The sequence below is a fragment of the Akebia trifoliata genome, chromosome 8 (assembly GCF_017979445.1).
Source record: "Akebia trifoliata isolate Shusen 1 chromosome 8, ASM1797944v1, whole genome shotgun sequence".
NCBI classification, from domain to species: Eukaryota; Viridiplantae; Streptophyta; class Magnoliopsida; order Ranunculales; family Lardizabalaceae; genus Akebia; species Akebia trifoliata.
This window is the reverse complement of record NC_141382.1, coordinates 46,351,340-46,370,312: the sequence shown is the minus strand read 5'-3', so window position 1 is coordinate 46,370,312 and position 18,973 is coordinate 46,351,340. Positions and strand designations below refer to the sequence as shown.

The window sequence follows — 18,973 nt, the reverse complement described above, 5'->3', positions numbered from 1 at the left end:
GTTAAACGAATTGACTTGGATTTTCAATGGGTAAATATGGTGATCAAATCAACATGGAAAACTAATAAGCTTGCTTTGCCTCAAATAGGGGAAAAAGGGTTGACAAATTGCAACACAAGCCCTACTTGGGATGCTGCAAATCATTTGCATATGCAAATAATTTTCTAAAATCAATTTTACTGGTGATTGGTTAAACAATGCAAATGATTTGTGATTTGCATATGCAAATAATTTTCTAAAATCAATTTTACTGGTGATTGGTTAAACAATGCAAATGATTTGTACTGCAAAAAATTTGCATGAATCATCTAAATTCTTAAGAAATTTCAGCAAATAATTTACGATACAAAAAGTAAAACAAATCATTTACACGATCAAAACGAAAATTTTTATTATAAAGATCAATTGAGCACAAAAAAGAAAAAGATTCGTAAGAGATTTCCTAATGATTATCAAGCAATAGTAAATCATCGATCCCTAAGTAGTGTCCCAAAGTAGGAATGGTTTCAATTTACAACAACAACAATAATAATCAACAAAACAATTTATATATTTTTCAAGGTAGGAAATGTTGAGGACATGATTTGGGGGGTAAAGGGGTACTTTTCTGTCAGTCTCTCATGATGGACCAAGGTCTGGAGGTATATCATCAAGGAGTATCTTAAATATTCACCAAAACATGGAGGTGTAGGTCCAAAATGCCCTTTCAAGTGCGGTTATACCCAGAGGTGTCTTTAATTGCCTTGTAAATCTGCTTTTGTTGTGTAGCAAACAGGAACCAGACCAGTCGGCACTTGTCTTTTACCGATGAGCCCTCCCAAAAGGGGTAGAAAAAGCCTTTTAAAAATTGTCTTCTTCTAACTCTAAAAATGTATAATATTCTGTAATTTTATACAAAATACTGTATAAAATACGTATTTTGTTTAATCATGAACAAAGAGTGCATCAGAAGGCTCACTGATGTTCTGATTTTGATGCATTAAAGAGGAAAAAATATATATGAGAGAGTGAGAGTACTTCACAAGTTTCACACATTGACAAATGTATATTTTAACTGCATTTGGTTCTGATCAACTTCATCTGTGAAGTTTTCAGAGGAGAAAACCAGGTGGGTTTTCTATTTTTTTTCGTGATTCTCTTGTTTCATGGATACAGATTACAGACCCATTTGATGCATTCTTGGAGGTTGTTTTTGTCTGGGTTTTATATTTTTCGGCTGAAATAAGCTTTATGGCTTTTGTTCTTTTTTTTTTTTTTGACCCATTCATGCATGTTGTCTCTGTGATTTCTCAGAGGCTTATTGATACATTCATGGAGTCTTCTGATCTGGGTTTGCATTTTTTGGTAATTCTACAGTGTCTTTTGATGCATTCTTGGAAATGGATTCTCTTCTGAGTCTTAAATTGGGGTTTGAAAAATCAGTGTGAACCATGTTTATTGATCTCTAACCTCTACATGCAGGATTTCTTGAAAAAAAAATTCTATGATCATGGAGTTTTCTCATTTGGTTTTTTTTTTTTTTTTTTTAATACTTTATCTAGAAGATAAGGTTTGTTTCATTTGCTGAATCTATGGTTCCATGCATGTTTTTCAATGATCTTGATAAGCTATTCAATCTGCATTTGTGGAGTTTTTTTGTTGTTTTTAATTTGGGTTTATTGGGGATTCTGAATTCATGGCCACAAAACATGTTTTTCTTTTGATCTTCAATCCATGCTAGCTGCTTAGGATGCTCATCTGGGTATGTAATCTGTGATCATATCTATCATCTTTTATGATCTTTGTTTTTAATTTTGTTGAATTAAATGCAGAAGAGAGTGTTTCTGGTTTTTCTTCAAGGGGGTTGAGGTTTTGAGAGATAATGCTGAGGAAGAGGAGCAGATCAGTTCAGAAAGATCAAAACAAGGGTCATCTGATGCCTGATTCTGTTTCAGAATCCAATTTTCAATCTGAAGTTTTAGGACAGAAATATAAAAACAGTTCATTTTTTAGTGTTCCTGGTATTTTTGTAGGGCTTAGCACTAAGGGTTCATATGATTCTGATTCATCTTGGAGCCCTACTTCTCCACTTGATTATAGGGTTTTTTCAAATCTAGGCAACCCTTTTAGGTTTTCAAGATCATGCCCTAATGGGCCTCAAAAGAGCTGGGATTGTGGTAAAGTAGGTCTTGGAATCGTAGATTCTCTCAACGATGAAACCAAACTCGGTACATCAGAGAGTAGGAACATTTTGTTTGGATCACATAGGAAGATCAACATCCCTTCATTGGATGAATCTGATGTTGCATTTCGAACAGGAGAAATTCAACTAGAACCCAATCAATTTCATAAAATCGGGTCTTCTTCGTTGAATTCTGACAAATCAGAATCACACCCAACAGGCTTAACATACTATAACCCCAATTTGAGTCTCCAATATATTCGCTCGGATAAGAAAACTACAAGAAGTTCATCTCCATTAATGGGTGGGAGCGACGATGTAGATATTTTTTTGGGTATGCAGACGAATTCACTCCCTATTTCGATTGGGTCTGGAGACGGACTTACGGGGTCACTCTCTGCAAGTGAGATAGAGCTTTCTGAGGATTATACCTGTGTAATTTCTCATGGTCCAAACCCTAGAACAACTCACATTTTCTGTGACTGCATTTTAGAATGTCACACTAATGAGTTGGAAAATTGTACTAAGAGGAACGGATCACCAAGGGTGATTAAGTCTCCAGAGGCCTCTGCTTTGTACGCCACGGACGATTTTTTGAGCTTCTGCTATTTTTGCAAGAATAAAATGGTGGAGGGCAAAGACATTTACATGCACAGGTTTGTCCTGGCATCTCCATCTGTCTAATTTGTGTCATGAATGTTCTTTTTATTTCATGGATTTTGAAACTCTTTGGCTTTCTTTTATCTGTTGTAGAGGTGAGAAATCATTTTGTGGTTGCCATTCTCGGGAGATTTTGGCTGATGAGGAATTGGAGAAACCCATGAATAATTCCTCAAATAGCTCTCCTAGATCAACCTATTGTGAGGAGATCTTCTCAACGGGTACAGTCATCGGCACATAAAGGTAATGTGGTTGCTTCTACCTGGCTACCGGACCCAGATTGATGAAATTGACACAAGGGTAAACATCCCTGGTCGTCTGTCTACAAAGGGCTGTCTATGTGAATGTTTTAGCAGCCATGGATGATCGTTATGTGCATTGTCTTGTTTACTGATTGTGTTTTAGCTTTCATAGTACTGGTGGACCATAGGTTGTAATCTTCCGTTTTTTTTCTCTTTTTCTGTCCATCATTGAGTCGGAAATGTGGTAGCCAATATTTTGGAGTTCCCCTCTTTACCTTTTTCTCTTGGCAAGAGTTAACATATAAGCCTTTGGACTAGATAAGTTCATATTGAAATATAACTTACTTTTAGAGATGATCAGTGTTCTGTTTGCTTATAATCTGCTAGTTTTTTCTTAACGGTTATAACTTGACAAGTTTGTGCTTCACTTTGTGGGATGAATTTTGGCAATGAAAATTGAAGCAATGATGGATCATATTTATCAATGCTGTGAAGTATCAAAACACATGGGAATGAAGTTTCACAATTTCTTTACACGTAAACCGATTTAGAAACCCCATTGAATCAGTAGTTATCTGTTATAACAATCTCTATTGTAGAATTGAGAAATGGGCTTCAAATCTAAGTGACAATCACCGCATATTTTTAAGATTATTCGCAATCCGTGTCGACCAAAAGCAATGTCTAGCTTCTAAGCTTTGCTTCCTCTTCCTGGTTTCTCAATCTTCTGTTCATCTCATTCAACACGGAGCATTTGAAATGAGAATTTTGAAGTCTGCCATCGCAAACTCATAGATGAACCCCATTTTTCTCTATAAGACTACATCACAGTTGCTTCCTAGTTCCTAGTAATTTCCACTGTAACCGAGCCACATCTTCCCACTTATATGCTTCTGCATACGTATTTGAAAGAGCATAAGCAGCATTGTTTTGTTTTTCCATTTCTACGAGATTCTCACATATGCTCTCATCGTGGCACTCCACATAGAGGTACGCATTTCTACGGGCAGGGTTACAATGTACCCTACTACCTCTTCAAACAATCCTATATTCAACTCAGGAGATCAAACATAAATGCTCCATAGTGCCTTGAAGTTAGTATAGCTCTATCACAATTGAATTCTAAGATACCAGACTTCGACAAGCTCAACTTGCTCAAAATCAAACCCATTCCATTTTTCACTGTCAAGGTCTTGATAGATATAATCTTGTAGTTGTTTTCGGACCCCAATCTGAATGTTATTTTAGAAGAGCATTTTCTTCCAGCCCAACATTTGCATGCTGCACTTAGCGTGAAAAAAACTCAAAACTTTTGTCACAAAACCCGCCTTGAACATGGTCGCTGACCATTGCAGTTCATGAAATCAGATTTTAGCGTGGAGTCTAGTCGAAGAGGCCCCAGGTTGTCTATCTCACCACATGTCACATACCCAATAACGTAACTAACATGCCGATCTCAGACTGCTACCTAAGAGCTTGTATGCCTCCTCCATCCTTCCATAAACCTTTTTCTTCCACATTTCAAATATATACCTATTATATTGTTCTTCCAGCGATAAACCTAGTCCACTACTCAGATTTTTGTTATTTTACTACATTATTATTATTAGTGATCAAATAAGGAGGTCCTAGTTACAACAGAAAACAAAGAGAACTACACTGCAGTTGGAGGGTTCTCTTGAGCTGTTCTTGATATGGGTGCCCCGAATCGTGTTCATTGGCAAAAGCTTTTGTTGCATCAACCCTTCAAAAAGGGGTGTTAAGAACCCATGTTGGTTTGATTCAGATAACAGAATTCTACGGACTTTTGTAGCTTCTGAATTCCTTTTTCTTTAGTTATTGCTAGATAATTAGCATTTGAGCAAAGATTATAAGCTATAACCTTCAAATGTACAACCCAAGATGGAGTGGAATGGCGAAATAGAATTCATGATGTCAGACCCTTATATTTGAGATTTGGTGTAAAATGATGGTTCATTAAACCTTTTTGTAGAAAAAAATTATTATTCGAGTAGGTTTAATCACTTGTTTTAGCATATGATTTGCATATTATTTATGGATCAAAATTAGTTTCTCATGAATGGTTCAGAGCTATTATTATTTTAAAGCAGCAATAGATCACTTTCCCTTCTTTTGTTGGAGCACTAGGGGTACTATACCATCAGCCAAGCCTTATCCCAAAGATTTGGTGTTGGTGAAACAAATCATATTCCTCCATTCCACTTTGTCCAAAGTCAAGTCGTCATTGCAACGTGTCATTTCTAGAGGCTATCTCTTGCTAAACCTTGTCTACTTATCACCACATAAATGGAATAAAATGTCTGATCATGATTTATGTTAAGCGGCGACGGATTTTTACCCCGACTGCCAACCTAGCACAATCCTTCTCCTTTAAGTGGGCTTGGGATTGACAATGTTCTTTAAAGAGAGCAACTATAGCCACACCAATTCCTATGTACATCACCAAAGAATTGTGCACGATTGGTGTGGCAATAATAGTTCTCTGATTTAGTAATATTGACAAAATACATTATTATTTTAGTGATTAGCCAAGATTTGTTGTGATAATTGGAGTGCTAGATTTGATCATTACTTCATGCACAAGCAAAAACACTTTTATATGAATTCTGTTGGCCCTAAAAATCAGAATGTTGACTATTCCATTATAAGGTAGTTTAGAGTTTAGACTATGTGCCAACCATAGGATAAAATTTGATATTATTGGTATCCAATAATTGCATCTTTTCAGGAGAATTCACTTTATTTTCACTCCTACTCGTGCCCAATCATAGAAACCCATGTAATTTTCTCATTCCTTTAAGACAACCTCAGGGTGTAAAATTAATACAAAAATTATTTTATCCAAAAATGAATCAAATCTAAAACAATTTCCCCTCGGCGACAAGCTCCTCTGACCCAACCTCATAGAAAAGTGATTTTTCACACATCTCAATCCTTCATCACTTGCAATCAGCATTTAAAAACCATTTTCCCACTAATAATGATTTTCTGACATATACCCCCATCACATAATCGTAAATCATTTGCCTCGGGATACGCAGAACCATCAAATGAAATGATCTACGGTTATGTTAGAGGGAGGAGTCAGATTGCCATGACTTTTTTTCTTTTTTTCTTTTTTTCATTTCGAGCTAAAAAAAAGCTTATTTTGTTGAAGGGAGCAAAAATAACCCACAAAGAGGAACAACAAAAGAAACAGAAATGCAATTGATCTAAAAGCACCACTTTAGACTCAGTGGTGTCTTCTACATGATATTCTTATTGAAAAAGCAAATGTCCCGACGGAGTAAAGCCATGCCATGAAGAAACAACATGTCTCTACAATGCTTAGGCTAACCACCCTTTCATCTTTCATCTTTCTTCATGGATGATGCCGATGATAAGCAGATACCAACTGATTGATGAAATCGTGGGGGTTTGATCAGTGAAAGCATGACGACGTGGTGGCTGGATCCCCTCTTGTTTGGCGAGTATTGTATGACTTGCAATTGAGGCATTTCTGGGCCACCACATGGAACTGGACTTGTGAGGTAGTTCCACAGTCGTTGCACAAAATCCACACCTGTGTAATCAGAGCAACATTGAACCAGTAATGCACATGGGTAAGAATCAAACAGATTTCATATAAGAAAAACCATGAGAGAGAGAAAGAGAGAAAGAGAGAGAGAGAGAGAGAGAGATGGGCAAACCTTCTTATCTTGGTAAGTTTCAGGCATGGGTGTGGATGCAATCTCCATGTCAAGTTTTTCCCACACCTTGGACATATCGCACACTGACTTGGAGCAAAGAGGGCAAGCATACCTGCATGAATATCAAAGTAGATACATTAAAAGACAAAAAAATAAAAATAAATAAACAAATGCCAAAAGAGGAAGGATTAAAGATGAAGAAAATAGAACACTCACTGCAAGTGTTGTTGCATCTCCTTCAAACAATTCATGTGGATAGTATGTCCACAAGGCAAGACACTTACATCATTCATGGAATCAAATAGGTACTGCAAATCACCATAACAAATGTGCGACATGTAAGCTTCCCCAATTTACACCCAAATCTAACTGTGTATGATTATAAAAAACATGTTTTCTTGGGAAAACCAACATGGGAAAATGGTCTAGAGAAAATATATTTTCTAAAAAAATGTTTGCCATGCTCATACGAAAATTTCAAAAAGAGATTTGGTTTACAATTTTTGGGGCAATCGATATTTAGATAATTAGGATTTTCCCTCCATTGTGGGAATATCATTTTCTTAAGGGATTGAGCCAAAAAAGAGGGACAGAAGGCAGGGGACCTCTTACCTCGAAGCAAATTGGGCAATCGTGATGCATTGCTCCTTCCACGCAAGGATGACTATTCTTCAGAAGAATCGAGTAACAGCAACCTTCATTGTATGGACAGAACATTATAAGCACTAATTCGTTGTACGGACAGAATCAGTTTAACTTCACGATCCATTATCTAGTAAGTAAGACAAGAACTTACCACATTTATGGCAATGGAAGAAATTTTCACGTCCACCAATTCTGTAACCAAGAATAATTTTTATGTGAGTCATAGGACCGCAAAAGTCAAAAAAATTTCCAATCCCTGAAAATAACAAACAGCAAAATAAAGATTGAGAGAAGCAAACCTGCAAATTCCACAGCCATTGCAGTGGTACTGTTTCTTTGATGTCTGTGAGAATTGGACAAATAAGAAGAAATTAAAGAAAAATTTACCATCAATGGGAAGGGAGACCAATAACAACGCTTATATGGACCCAGATTATAAGGTCAGGCTACTTACGTCATCATCAAACAGCTTGCAAATTTCGCAGAAGTATTGACCCATACAAACTCCACAATTGATACAAACTTGACGAACCTGGCAGTAGCAGAAGCCAAAATAGAAAAAGTTTATTTAAGTAATACACAAGGAACCGAAATTATAGTCAGCCCTGTTAGAGGAGAAAGAGAGGGGAAAAGGTAAAACAGAAGAACATTTTAAAACTCTATCACATCATAATCACATTATTCACATGCTAAACAGTATTGACAACAGTTTTAAGTTTAAATTGCACTAATTTGTAAATGAAACACACCTCTTGTTCAGTTCCGCAGAGTGAACAAATGACCTGCAAAAAAAAATTGGAATATGCCATGTATGGAATTTCAATAATCACAAAAAACTCCAAACAACAAACAAACTACCCAAGCAAACCATTGAGGAAAAAAGGCTTTTACCTGAGACAATTTATGACGTGGAAGGTCGTGCCTATGCTTCCTTTCAACTTTGATACTGTTCTGTACACCAAAAGAAACCGGGTGAGCAAGTGAAATATTAATAATACTCAAAATCAAACTACTATGTATGTGAGTGTGTGTGTGTGTGTGGTTTTTTGAGGTTTTTATGTATAGCATATCGGAACTTGGATAATCGGAATAAGCAATTCAGTCAATCACACTTCTGAAGCATGACATTGCTCTTTAAATTTAAAAATTAAGGAGTATACCATATGTAACTGCATGTAAAACATTTTCCTGACAAATTAAGGAAAAACACGTGGATAAACTGCAGACTCAAATGCGAGAGTGGGATCACCTTTGCCTCATTGTGACAATGGCGACAGTCAAAAATCTCATTGCAGCACGGTGCTCTGATGCGGCATCTTCGCCGGTAATGTGAACATCTGACAAAAGGCAAGAGCTCAGCTCAAGAAAGCAAATTAAAGAAACTAGTGTTGGAAATAAACAGATATTAAGCAGCAACCATACCCATACTGCTTCAATCCCCTCTCTAGCCTTTCCGTGGTGTTTGCATCATCTCTTGCTGCTTCTGTGAGCATGTTATTACCGTTGGATGGCTGCCAGCATGAGGCAGTAGTTTCTCTTTGACTATCTGTGTCCATCGTCTCTTTAAGCATCTCTGGGTCATCAGATCCAAGGTACGTAAAATGGTTGACAAAAGCTTCCCCCATTGACTACACAGGCGGATGGTACTAAACTTAACACCTGCGGAAAAAGTGCACATCAGCACAATAATTCTAAAACTAAAAAGACACATTAGTCACCCGATCAAACCACTCTTTCTTGTATACTGCCGCAGACGAATTCAAATCAGCAAGAACATAATCCAAGTAATGTTGAACAGCTTCATTCAGCACAACTCCAAGGGATGGGATTCATCAGAACAAGCAGAGCTATAAGAACTCCATATAATAACTATAAAGCAGCACTGAAGAACTTCTGATTCTCCATCTGTAAATAGTACTCAATAATACTTCATGATCACTTGATCCCTTGAAGCAGATCGATCTAAATTGAGCACCAGAAACATATTCGCTCCAACCTCTGGTAAAAGCAATACATAACAACATCAAAATGCTTTCGATGAAGTAAAAGGATACAGGGAAAATAGTGCAAGGAGGGTTGGAGAGCGTATACTCTTTTCATCGTCCATTAAGACCAGCACAATGGACGAACCCTCCTCAATTCATGGTTTGCCTTTCACCTCAGATCAGAATCCTACCCACATACTTAGACTTCCATTTGACCCAGACACCAGGGTGATTTTCTCCAATTAAAAGTCTCTAATGACAATTTCTTTTTATAGGTAAAGATCAAGATTATTTCATTTTAAAAAGAGGGTTGAGGTGACCACCCAAAAGAGTACAAAAACAAAAGAACTACCAAAATGAACACCCCACAGTAGACACTCTCCCACATTAATACATGGCAGATTTGTGACCTCATAAAAGCTAACTAGTTAATCCTAGTTGTCAAGTCGAGAACTTGAGCATCTTGAGCACAACCTGCATGAAAAGTTTTGGTACTCTGCACTACCATTCACCTCCAAAGAAAATAACTTAAAGATTGGAAGAGGAGGTTGTCCTTCATCCTACCTCATCGGGTGTACATAGTTGCATCAAAAGCTTTGTTAGATTGTTGGAGACTATTTATAACATTCTTGAAGTGAGAATTAAGGGTATCACCACGCAAACTGTGATATTTAAGTTTCCTTCACATTCTAAGCTTAAAGAATTATTGTCTAGTTGTGAGTGGAACATAATTCAGATGCAATGCACTGCGTGTTAGCCAAGTGATCCTGGTTTTCTCTCATTCCGTCAGCCTATCCAGTGTAAGAGAAAGAATTAAGGAGAACCAACATATTACATGCAAACTTCCTCATATTCATGCCTATCACAATTTGTTCAGCAATTGCAAATTTATACTATGAGCTTCAACTATCACACCTGGGTTGGGCTCAGTTACACTGTTACTGGTGTTATATTTCGACCCAAAAAATGAAAAAATCCAGACTCAGTTACACTGTCAACTTCCCCCCCACCCCCAAAATCATGCAACTAAATTTGGATTGTCACAACCCTAGAGAGGACAAAAACTGTACCTTGACCTGTCAAAAAACACTAACATTTCAGGTTTAATTTTCAAGTGTTCAATAAGCTTCTAAAAAATATATTTTATTATTTTATTTCAATACGCCTTGATATAAGTGTAACTGCAACTGCAACTTGAAGTAATTAGTTTAGGAAAGAATGAAAATCTCCACATAATTAGCCCCGATATGTATGATCTTTGGTCCTGACCAACAACCAAAGTATGCTCGCATCACTCTTAGAAATAAAATGTTGCAAGTTGCATTGGTACCTGGACTGCTAGGATTCTCAAACCTAAAGATTAAGCTCAAAACTAAAAACACCCCTTCCTATTTCTCACAGAGGAATTGATGCCATTGATCTCGTTCAATGGCAATAGAAACCTCACCTTAAGACTAAGATTAACTGAAATCCTGGGCACAGGAGCAGCGCAGCAACCACAAGGACTGACTTATTTGAATATCAATCTGAATTTCTATGAAAAGAGATATGTGAATAGATAAAAGAAAATTCCCAGTCACTTCTCTTTTTGTCTAACTCACTTTCTTTTCTTTTTTGTGAACATTGGGAATATCCCCATTCATAGGTCCGAGATCCACATCTATGAATTGAAAGGTCCGAATGATCAACTCTGCAATCAGTTGTTAGAATCAATAACTGTTCAAATCGTTCATTTGAAGAAATTGAAACCCTTCTTACTGGATGATCATGAAAGAAAATTCACTTCCACTAGAAGTGCCGAATCTGGCCCCTATTAGTTTCAAAGTATTTGGTGCGATAGAAGGCAAGGAATGCTGCAATATTATAAGTGGTTTAAGAATTCATACTCAATCCACATCAAAGGCCTATGTTCTTTCAGATACAATCCTACCCAGAGCATCGAATTATCTACCACGTACACTTTCAAACACTATATATTAAGGAACTAAGAGGATTGACAGTATTGCAACATCACTTTCGCACAGCTACATAGAACTGAAAACAGACATCAAACTAAATATAATGAACCAATTTGGCTAAAAAAACAACAGATGCGAAAGCCTATGTTCTTTCAGACACGATCTTAGCCAAAGCATCAAATTTTCTACCACGTTCAAACACATCACTTTCACAAAGCTATATAGAACCAAATACAGACATGAAGCTGAACATACTGAACCGATTTGGCTAACAAAACAACACATTGAAACCAAATAAAGGATCTTTAATCAAGCAATACATAACACAGGCATCAAAATCAATAGAGCCAATTTGAATAGCAGAACAAATCATTTAAACGTTTGTTAAATCATCTCTCTCCCTAACAAGGATTGTATCCATAGAAAAATTAACATAAATAAAAAATAAAAAAACTAAACCAATGCACACCAGAATTGAAACCTCCCTAACAATCCTGAAGTTTCTATTTAACCATTTTCCGTGCAAGAGATCCATAAAATAATCAAAAATTTCTTCTCAAGGTACTACAATTCACGATTATCGGGACATGAAACCCCTAGATTCCTAAAGTTCTCCCTAAAAACTAAAAATTTATAGAGAAACGTTGCAGACTCTCAATCTTCAAGGATCTACTATTTCTTCTAAAACGGTACCTAAATCAATGCGATTCAAGGAAAGAAATATTCATCAAAAACACAGAATTTCAGCGAAACAAATTGCAAACCACACGAACTTCTACAGGACAACGAACTTCCAATCTGGAGACAAACTGTGTCACCGATCTGACAAACAGAGATACAGAAAGATCAAACAGAAGAACGAACGAACAAAATCTTCCACAAATCGAATCTCCTTAGCTTCGCTTCGCTTCTCTTCTCTTCGTTTATGCGAAAATGAATTTTAGAATCGAACTCGTTTAAATCAGTTTATCGAAATTCCAGATGGTTCGAAAGGCTTTAATAAGTGGAGAAGATAGGAAGGAAAGGACCCCTTCTTCAGTTCGGCCCCGCGTTGACAGTAATTGGTGGTGCATAATAGAGGAAGACCTTCCTCTATTCGAAATTACGAAGATGCCCCCAGGAAATCAATATTAAATAAAATAGTTTAACTCTACGCAACTCTATAATTTTCTCTACCTTAATTTATATCCGTTTGATTTAAATTCTCGAGATTCGCACCAATTCAGATTCTCCATTTTCTTAAGGTTGTTCATCCAAGGGCTTTAACATTAGGTTTACATCATTTTTGCTGAGAAAATTATGTATAGTTAAGGAGTTCAAGATAATATCTACCACATGCTATATACACCCATATTTTTTTTATGTACACCCATCATACTTGTCGGTGTACGCAACAAAAATTTGTCGGCTAGTGCCGTAAAACAATTTATTTTAAAACTTAATAATAATCTATTGAATGTTTCAATAATTTTCGATAAATACATATTGAATATTTCCAAAAAAAGTTCAATAATAACCTACCAAACATTTTTTACGTGGTATCCCTTGAAAGGAACTGATTGGTAGGTTACTATTGATCAAAAATGATAAATTCAATAGAAACGTATTAAAAATATATATTATTATACGGTGAGTACATTAAAAAAATTCTTTACATAGGGATCTCATATTATGAAAACATGGATTTGGCATGTACCTATCGAAATAATGTTGATTAATTCAATATCAACTTACTGAACGTACTGAAAATTTTGAAGAAAAAAAAACTACAAACGATAAAGATAAAATCGATTTTTAACTTGGATCATTTGCAAAATAATTAAAAAAAATTCAAAAATAAAAGATGATAAAAATAAATAATTAAAACTTCTTCCATCTTTCGAAATATTTAATTATATCAAATAATGATATTAAAAATCAGATTTTAATAAATAATATCCTCATCAATAGATTAAAATACAATTTTTTGATGAATTATTGAAGAAAATTTTTTGATTTGATTTGGTTGAACTTTAATAGGATTTTTTTATAAGAATATTTTATTAGGGTTTGATATGTTTCGAATAGACAGGAGAAAAAAAATTGTCTTTGTTCCTTGAGTATTAGGTGAGTTTCTCCAATAAAATTTAAAAGGGTATTTATGTAATTACGTATTGACATTTAACGTTTAAGTGGGGGTGTATCCAGCAAAAAAGAGGGTGTATCTAACCCGCCCTACTATCTATTGAACCTGACAGCGTTGAACATTGATTGAGATAGTAAATCTTCGGTGCATTGGATTTCTTGCAAATGGACAAAATAATGTTAGTGAATAAGCGACACGTGGAATAATCCATATGGTTTGGGTACTTTCAGTGTGACGGAAGATTAGATATTATAACCTTTAATTCCTTTCCCAAGTAAAGGACTTGTGCTTTGGGCCCACTCGAAATGATTGTGAGTTTTTTAATTATGATTTAAAGCAATAATGCATCTTATCTTAATCAAAATCATTCTAAGATAATCTAAGAGTCGTGATAATCTATCTATCCCATCTGCCAGACTCAATCAACTCTGCTGACACGATAAGTTCGGGAATCGTAGATCTGTACGTCTTGAATACAACGTTGCTCTTCCCAGAAAAATATGCATCCCGAGGCATACAGTTCTATTTCAAACTTGTCACCTCGAAAGAATTGATTGAACGTGACACGTGGCGAATCAGATTAACACGAGTCATAATTTAGAGTTAAAAACTATTATACGCCAAGTAACTCCACCACCCTAGTTGAAATTTAGTGGCCGGGATTAAACACGTAACTTAGGACACGTGTGAAAGATTGGGATTTTGTGTTACGTTATTCGTTATTTTTATACGTGTAAGGAGAAACAAGAATATAAAATCATGGTTTTGTTAACATGTTTCCTAAGGACATACCTTAAACTGCATTAAATACACCTTCAAAAATAAGCATCAAAGAGGTTTTCTTTTTTTTTTTTCTTTCTTTTTTAAAGGCATTTTTTATAAGTAATTCAATTTGAGTCGTGCTGGGGTGACACAGGGACGTGGACATATATACATGACCATAAATGATTTTTACTCGTATCACGAGAAAATACATTCATGGTTATATTCACATCCCACGTCAGACTTGTGAGAATTGCAATAAATACCATATGTCATTCCAGCATTTTCCATTCAATTTTTAAAATGTATTTAATGCAGCTTAAGATGTATCCTTGGACAACTTTGAAACGGGGCCAGCCCTATTCAAATTTTGAAGGAACCCTCTCGTTACAAGACACGTGTCATTTTAAATTTATTTCACGTCCCAGCATATCTATCAAAATTTGAAATATCTTCTTAAAGATGTCACGTGTAATCCAATGTAGAAGGTTCCTTCAAAAGTTTGAAACAAATTGCCCGCTTCAAAGTTTTTTCTATGCCCTTGGGACACGTGTTAAGAAAACTCTAAAAATCATTAATACATCCAAAATATTAACAAATGCTTTTTTTTTAATTTATTTAATTTATTTCTTGACACACAATAAATGAAATATGTAGAGCTTAGACCACAAAGATGATATTGAGCCAAACATTAATTCACTTGCAGCCATTGAGAAAAGTTGCCAACTTGCCTAATTGGTTAAAATCTATACTTGTCCATACCACAACTTTAACTCAAAGTATGTTCACCATCTAATTATTAACCACTAACTCATTTGCTTAGTAAAAAAAATTGGGTTTTATTAATGTGTGTCCTTAGAGTGCAATAAATACACCTTGAGGATAAGCATATGAGGGTATTTTGATAACAAAATTTAAGGTATTTTCAATGCAAAATCCAATTTTCTAAGGGTATGTTTGATTGCACATGGAAAATAGGGTGGAAAATCAATTTTCATGGAAAATGACATTTTTCAAGTGTTTGATTGCACATGAAAATAAAAATTCATTTTCCACCCCATTCAAGAAGTCCACTAAATCATGGATTTTATTTTTCCCACCCAGACATTTTTCAAGTGTTTGATTGCACATGGAAATGGAATTTATTTTCCACCCCACTCAAAAAATCCACTAAATCATGGATTTCACTTTCCCACCCATATGGGTGGAAAAATAAAATACACCTATATTTTTATCCTCAATTCTTCCCTACCACCACCATCATTACACTAACCTCGTCGTCGTCGTCGTTACCATCGTCATTGCCGTCGTCGTCGGCTCCGTCTCCGACCACCTTCTTTTTCTCTCTTTTCTTCTTTTTCTTCTTTTCCTTTTTCTCCATCCCTCACCTCTTCCGCCACCACCACCACCACCACGTTCTCCCCCCATCTTCCTCACTTACCTCCGTCGCCGTTTTCGCCACCGTCACCACATCCTCCCCCCTCCCTCTTCCTCGTTATCTTCTTCTTCCTCTCCCCCTCCTCTCATCTTCTTCTCCTTCTCCTCTTCTTCTTTATTCTCATATTTTTTCATGATTTTATCCAAGTAAAATCAAACAATGCAATTTGATTTCCAACCCTACCTATTTTTCACAACTAATTCTTCATGGATTTCAAATTGCATGGAAAGTGACTTTCCATGCAATCAAACATACCCTTAAGTGTAGTTATTGCACTTTTTAGTATGCCCTTAGAGCACACATCAACACGACCCAATAAAAAAAATAAAAAATGTGATTATATAGAGTAAATTGTGAAGTTAATTTGATTTATACACATGTCCTTTCTATCTCCTCGTGATGGGATGGACGCATTATTACGTTAAGACAAAAAAGGTAAGATGGGATACGCACTATGGGTCATGGGTCATGATGGCAGACATTCCCTTTATTAATGAGATGATCAATAGTTCTAAATGCATTTGTTTTTAGATATTCTTTGACTTTTGACTTTTGATTTAAGAGATTCTTCATTTGTTTTTACACCCAACTTTGGCATGAAAGACTCTTTGATAGTTAGTACATCATCACACTATTTGTTCAAGCAAATTATGTTTTTACGCTTAACTATAAACATAAAACATAAATTTCATAATGAATGTATTGTTGGAATTAGAGTCTCAAAGGATGTAGACTCAAGTGTTATTATCCCCAAGTGGAGAGATACTCCATGTTATATTTCAATGGGAACACTAAAAGACTTTATTAACATTGCACTCTTACAAGGTCACTGACATGTAAATCAGTTACATTTCCACCCAAGGACATGGTTATAAATGAAAATTTCATACTTTTTTGTGCATGAATGATATCAAGATGATAATCTAAGTATTTAAATAATATTTAAGAGTCATGTTGGAGTGACCTTAAGATTGGACCTCATATTGCACATCTTAACGTGAAAGTGGACAAGAACTATAGACATGGATTTTTTGTTGAAAATCTAATTTCTATTTGGATTTGAAGTCATTATCGTCTTTTTTTTTTTTTTAATAAGGTGTGAATGGGCATTCGAAATATAGTTTTGAAAACTTATTTTTGTTTGTAGTGACTCTCGTACGGATTTGGCACTAGTCTACCTATGATCCAAATAAGAGGGTTCATTTTAAGAAATAAGGAAGGTGTTAGACATCATATTCCGTCCATCATGGGTGGTAACCTATGCATTGATCATTTTTCATTTTTTAAATATAAAAAAGAGAAAATTATGAAAAAAAAAACTTGTACCCTCGATCATTAAGGGATTTTGTTTAAGGCCTAGATCATTGGGGTCACCTCATTAAAATTACAAAGACTTACATTTTAAGGGAGGTGAAACTCTAAAACAAAAAACAAAGGTGAAAGAAAAAATAGAAGATTGAGATAAAAGGGAAAAAGAGATGGACTTATTTTCCTACACCTACCTTGGAACTTTAAGTTTTTTTTATTTTTTATTCTTTATTCTTTTTGAGTCTTTGATCCAAATGTTTATGTTAGATTTTTTTTTTTTTTTAAGAGTGAGATAAAAGGAGTATAGAGATTAATAGAGCTATGAGTGGAGTTTTAGAGTTTTGAAAGGTTGAAACTTGAAATAAGAGGTTCAAGCCTTGGTGATTTGTGAGAGAGGAGAGGTTTTATAGGATTTTGAGGTGACTTTTAAGGGTATAATGAGGTGAAAGTATGAAATTGATGGGAATGACTTGAAACTTGTGAATGAGGTGTATAGAATTTAAGGTTAGGGGATGAGTATATATGGAAAGTTGTGTAAATGAATTATTTTTTTTTTTTATCAAAATGGATTGGATCTTTAAACCCATATGAGTGGAGTGTTATGTGAGATTAAAGATTGTGGGTGTTGGTTAGAAAAATGATTACATAAGGAGGGTGGGAATTTTGATTTTTGGAGGGTGAAGAATATGGTGACGCGTGGTAAAAATGGGAATTAATTAAGAAGAAAATGTGTGAGGGTATAGAGATGACTTGTAGAGTATTTTGATAATAATGTGATTAGGTTAGGTGGTGACATGTGGTATGATGTGAAAATAATGATGGGGTAATGAGAATGATTTCTTTTAAGAGGTTGATTGTGGAGGGTGACATGTGTCATTTTTTATGATCATGGATTTTTGGTGTTGATTGGTTAATCTTATGGATATGGATATGATTTTAAGCTTTGATATAGTTTGATTTAAGATTAGCCTTTTTTGTATGTTGGGCTTAGGATTGGGTTACGACTTAGGTTAGAAATTTCATTGGAATGGATTTATGTTTAGGGTTGGGGTTAAGGTTAGGTTTGTCTTAACGTGGGATTTAGGGTGATTGAGGATTGATGAACTCTACGTGGGCTTAGAAATGGGCCCAAGACTTGATAGACGATTCAAGGTTAGAGGGGTAAGGGTTCGAGAATATGAGGGGGTTGAGAAAGTGATACGATTTAGATGATGAATTAGTCTTACGGTGAACCATTTGGTTATTAGAAGTCCATAGACTTTTGATTTGAACAAAAATAAGCGAATTTTGAAATTTTTGGTCCTTAAGCCCATTGACGATTTTTTTAATAAATACATCTTTTTAACCCTTTTAGAGTAAGGCTTGTTCAAATTAGGGTGTTTACAGGAACAATATATATTTTTTTACTCATATCTCAAGGAATCATTTGTGGTTCTCATACACTTTCATGTCAAGGTGTCCGTTGTGAGGTCCAATCTTTAGGTCACTTCGGCATTATTCAATACATAAACCCAATATAGTTTGAAGAGTAAAAAAAGTGTAAATTACACGTTAACCCCTGTTGGCATAATTCCACTTTGACCCCTAATATTTTGACAATTGCACTTACCTCTCATTTCACAAATGGTATTAAAGTCCAGTTATTATTTTACTCTTTTACTCTATCATTTTATTTATTTTTTATAAAAAAAATGAAATTTTAGAATTATACATAAAAAAAAAAAATGTACTCATGTAAGCATTCACAAGTAACTCCAATTTTTCATAAGGATATTTTTGTTTATAAAAAAAGATAAAATATTTTATAGAGGATAAATTGGTCTTAATAAAAAATAAATTCATTTTTTATTATTGTTTAGCTAACAACAAGTAGACAAAAGTAGGGGTGTCAATGGGGTGGCTCTGATTCGTTTTCTAAGGAACTTAGAACCATAACCATTATATTTAGTTCGATTTTGGTTCTTATCGGTTTCGGGTTT

At 35.2% G+C, this 18,973-nt stretch overlaps 2 protein-coding genes across 3 annotated transcripts; one reads left to right on the top strand and one right to left on the bottom strand.

The window, feature by feature from the left end:
• The first annotated feature begins 955 nt into the window (after positions 1-955).
• Positions 956-3,417, top strand: LOC147397218 (FCS-Like Zinc finger 10-like). Its single transcript, XM_086452746.1, has 3 exons — positions 956-1,108; positions 1,812-2,817; positions 2,915-3,417. The coding sequence occupies exons 2-3, from the start codon at positions 1,862-1,864 to the stop codon at positions 3,060-3,062; spliced, it is 1,104 nt and encodes a 367-aa protein (XP_086308872.1). The 5' UTR covers positions 956-1,108; positions 1,812-1,861; the 3' UTR covers positions 3,063-3,417.
• A 2,847-nt stretch (positions 3,418-6,264) lies between these two features.
• Positions 6,265-12,400, bottom strand: LOC147397217 (putative E3 ubiquitin-protein ligase RZFP34). 2 transcript variants are annotated; one of them, XM_086452747.1, is made up of 12 exons: positions 12,135-12,400; positions 8,841-9,416; positions 8,668-8,755; positions 8,310-8,369; positions 8,168-8,200; positions 7,873-7,950; positions 7,718-7,761; positions 7,570-7,610; positions 7,386-7,468; positions 6,990-7,081; positions 6,774-6,885; positions 6,265-6,646 (listed from the first exon to the last, which is right to left on the bottom strand). In XM_086452747.1, the coding sequence occupies exons 2-12, from the start codon at positions 9,041-9,043 to the stop codon at positions 6,506-6,508; spliced, it is 975 nt and encodes a 324-aa protein (XP_086308873.1). In that variant the 5' UTR covers positions 9,044-9,416; positions 12,135-12,400; the 3' UTR covers positions 6,265-6,505. The 2 variants fall into 2 exon arrangements, with proteins under 2 accessions (XP_086308873.1, XP_086308874.1); XM_086452748.1 differs by having other exon boundaries at positions 8,841-9,077.
• Between the last annotated feature and the right edge of the window lie 6,573 nt (positions 12,401-18,973).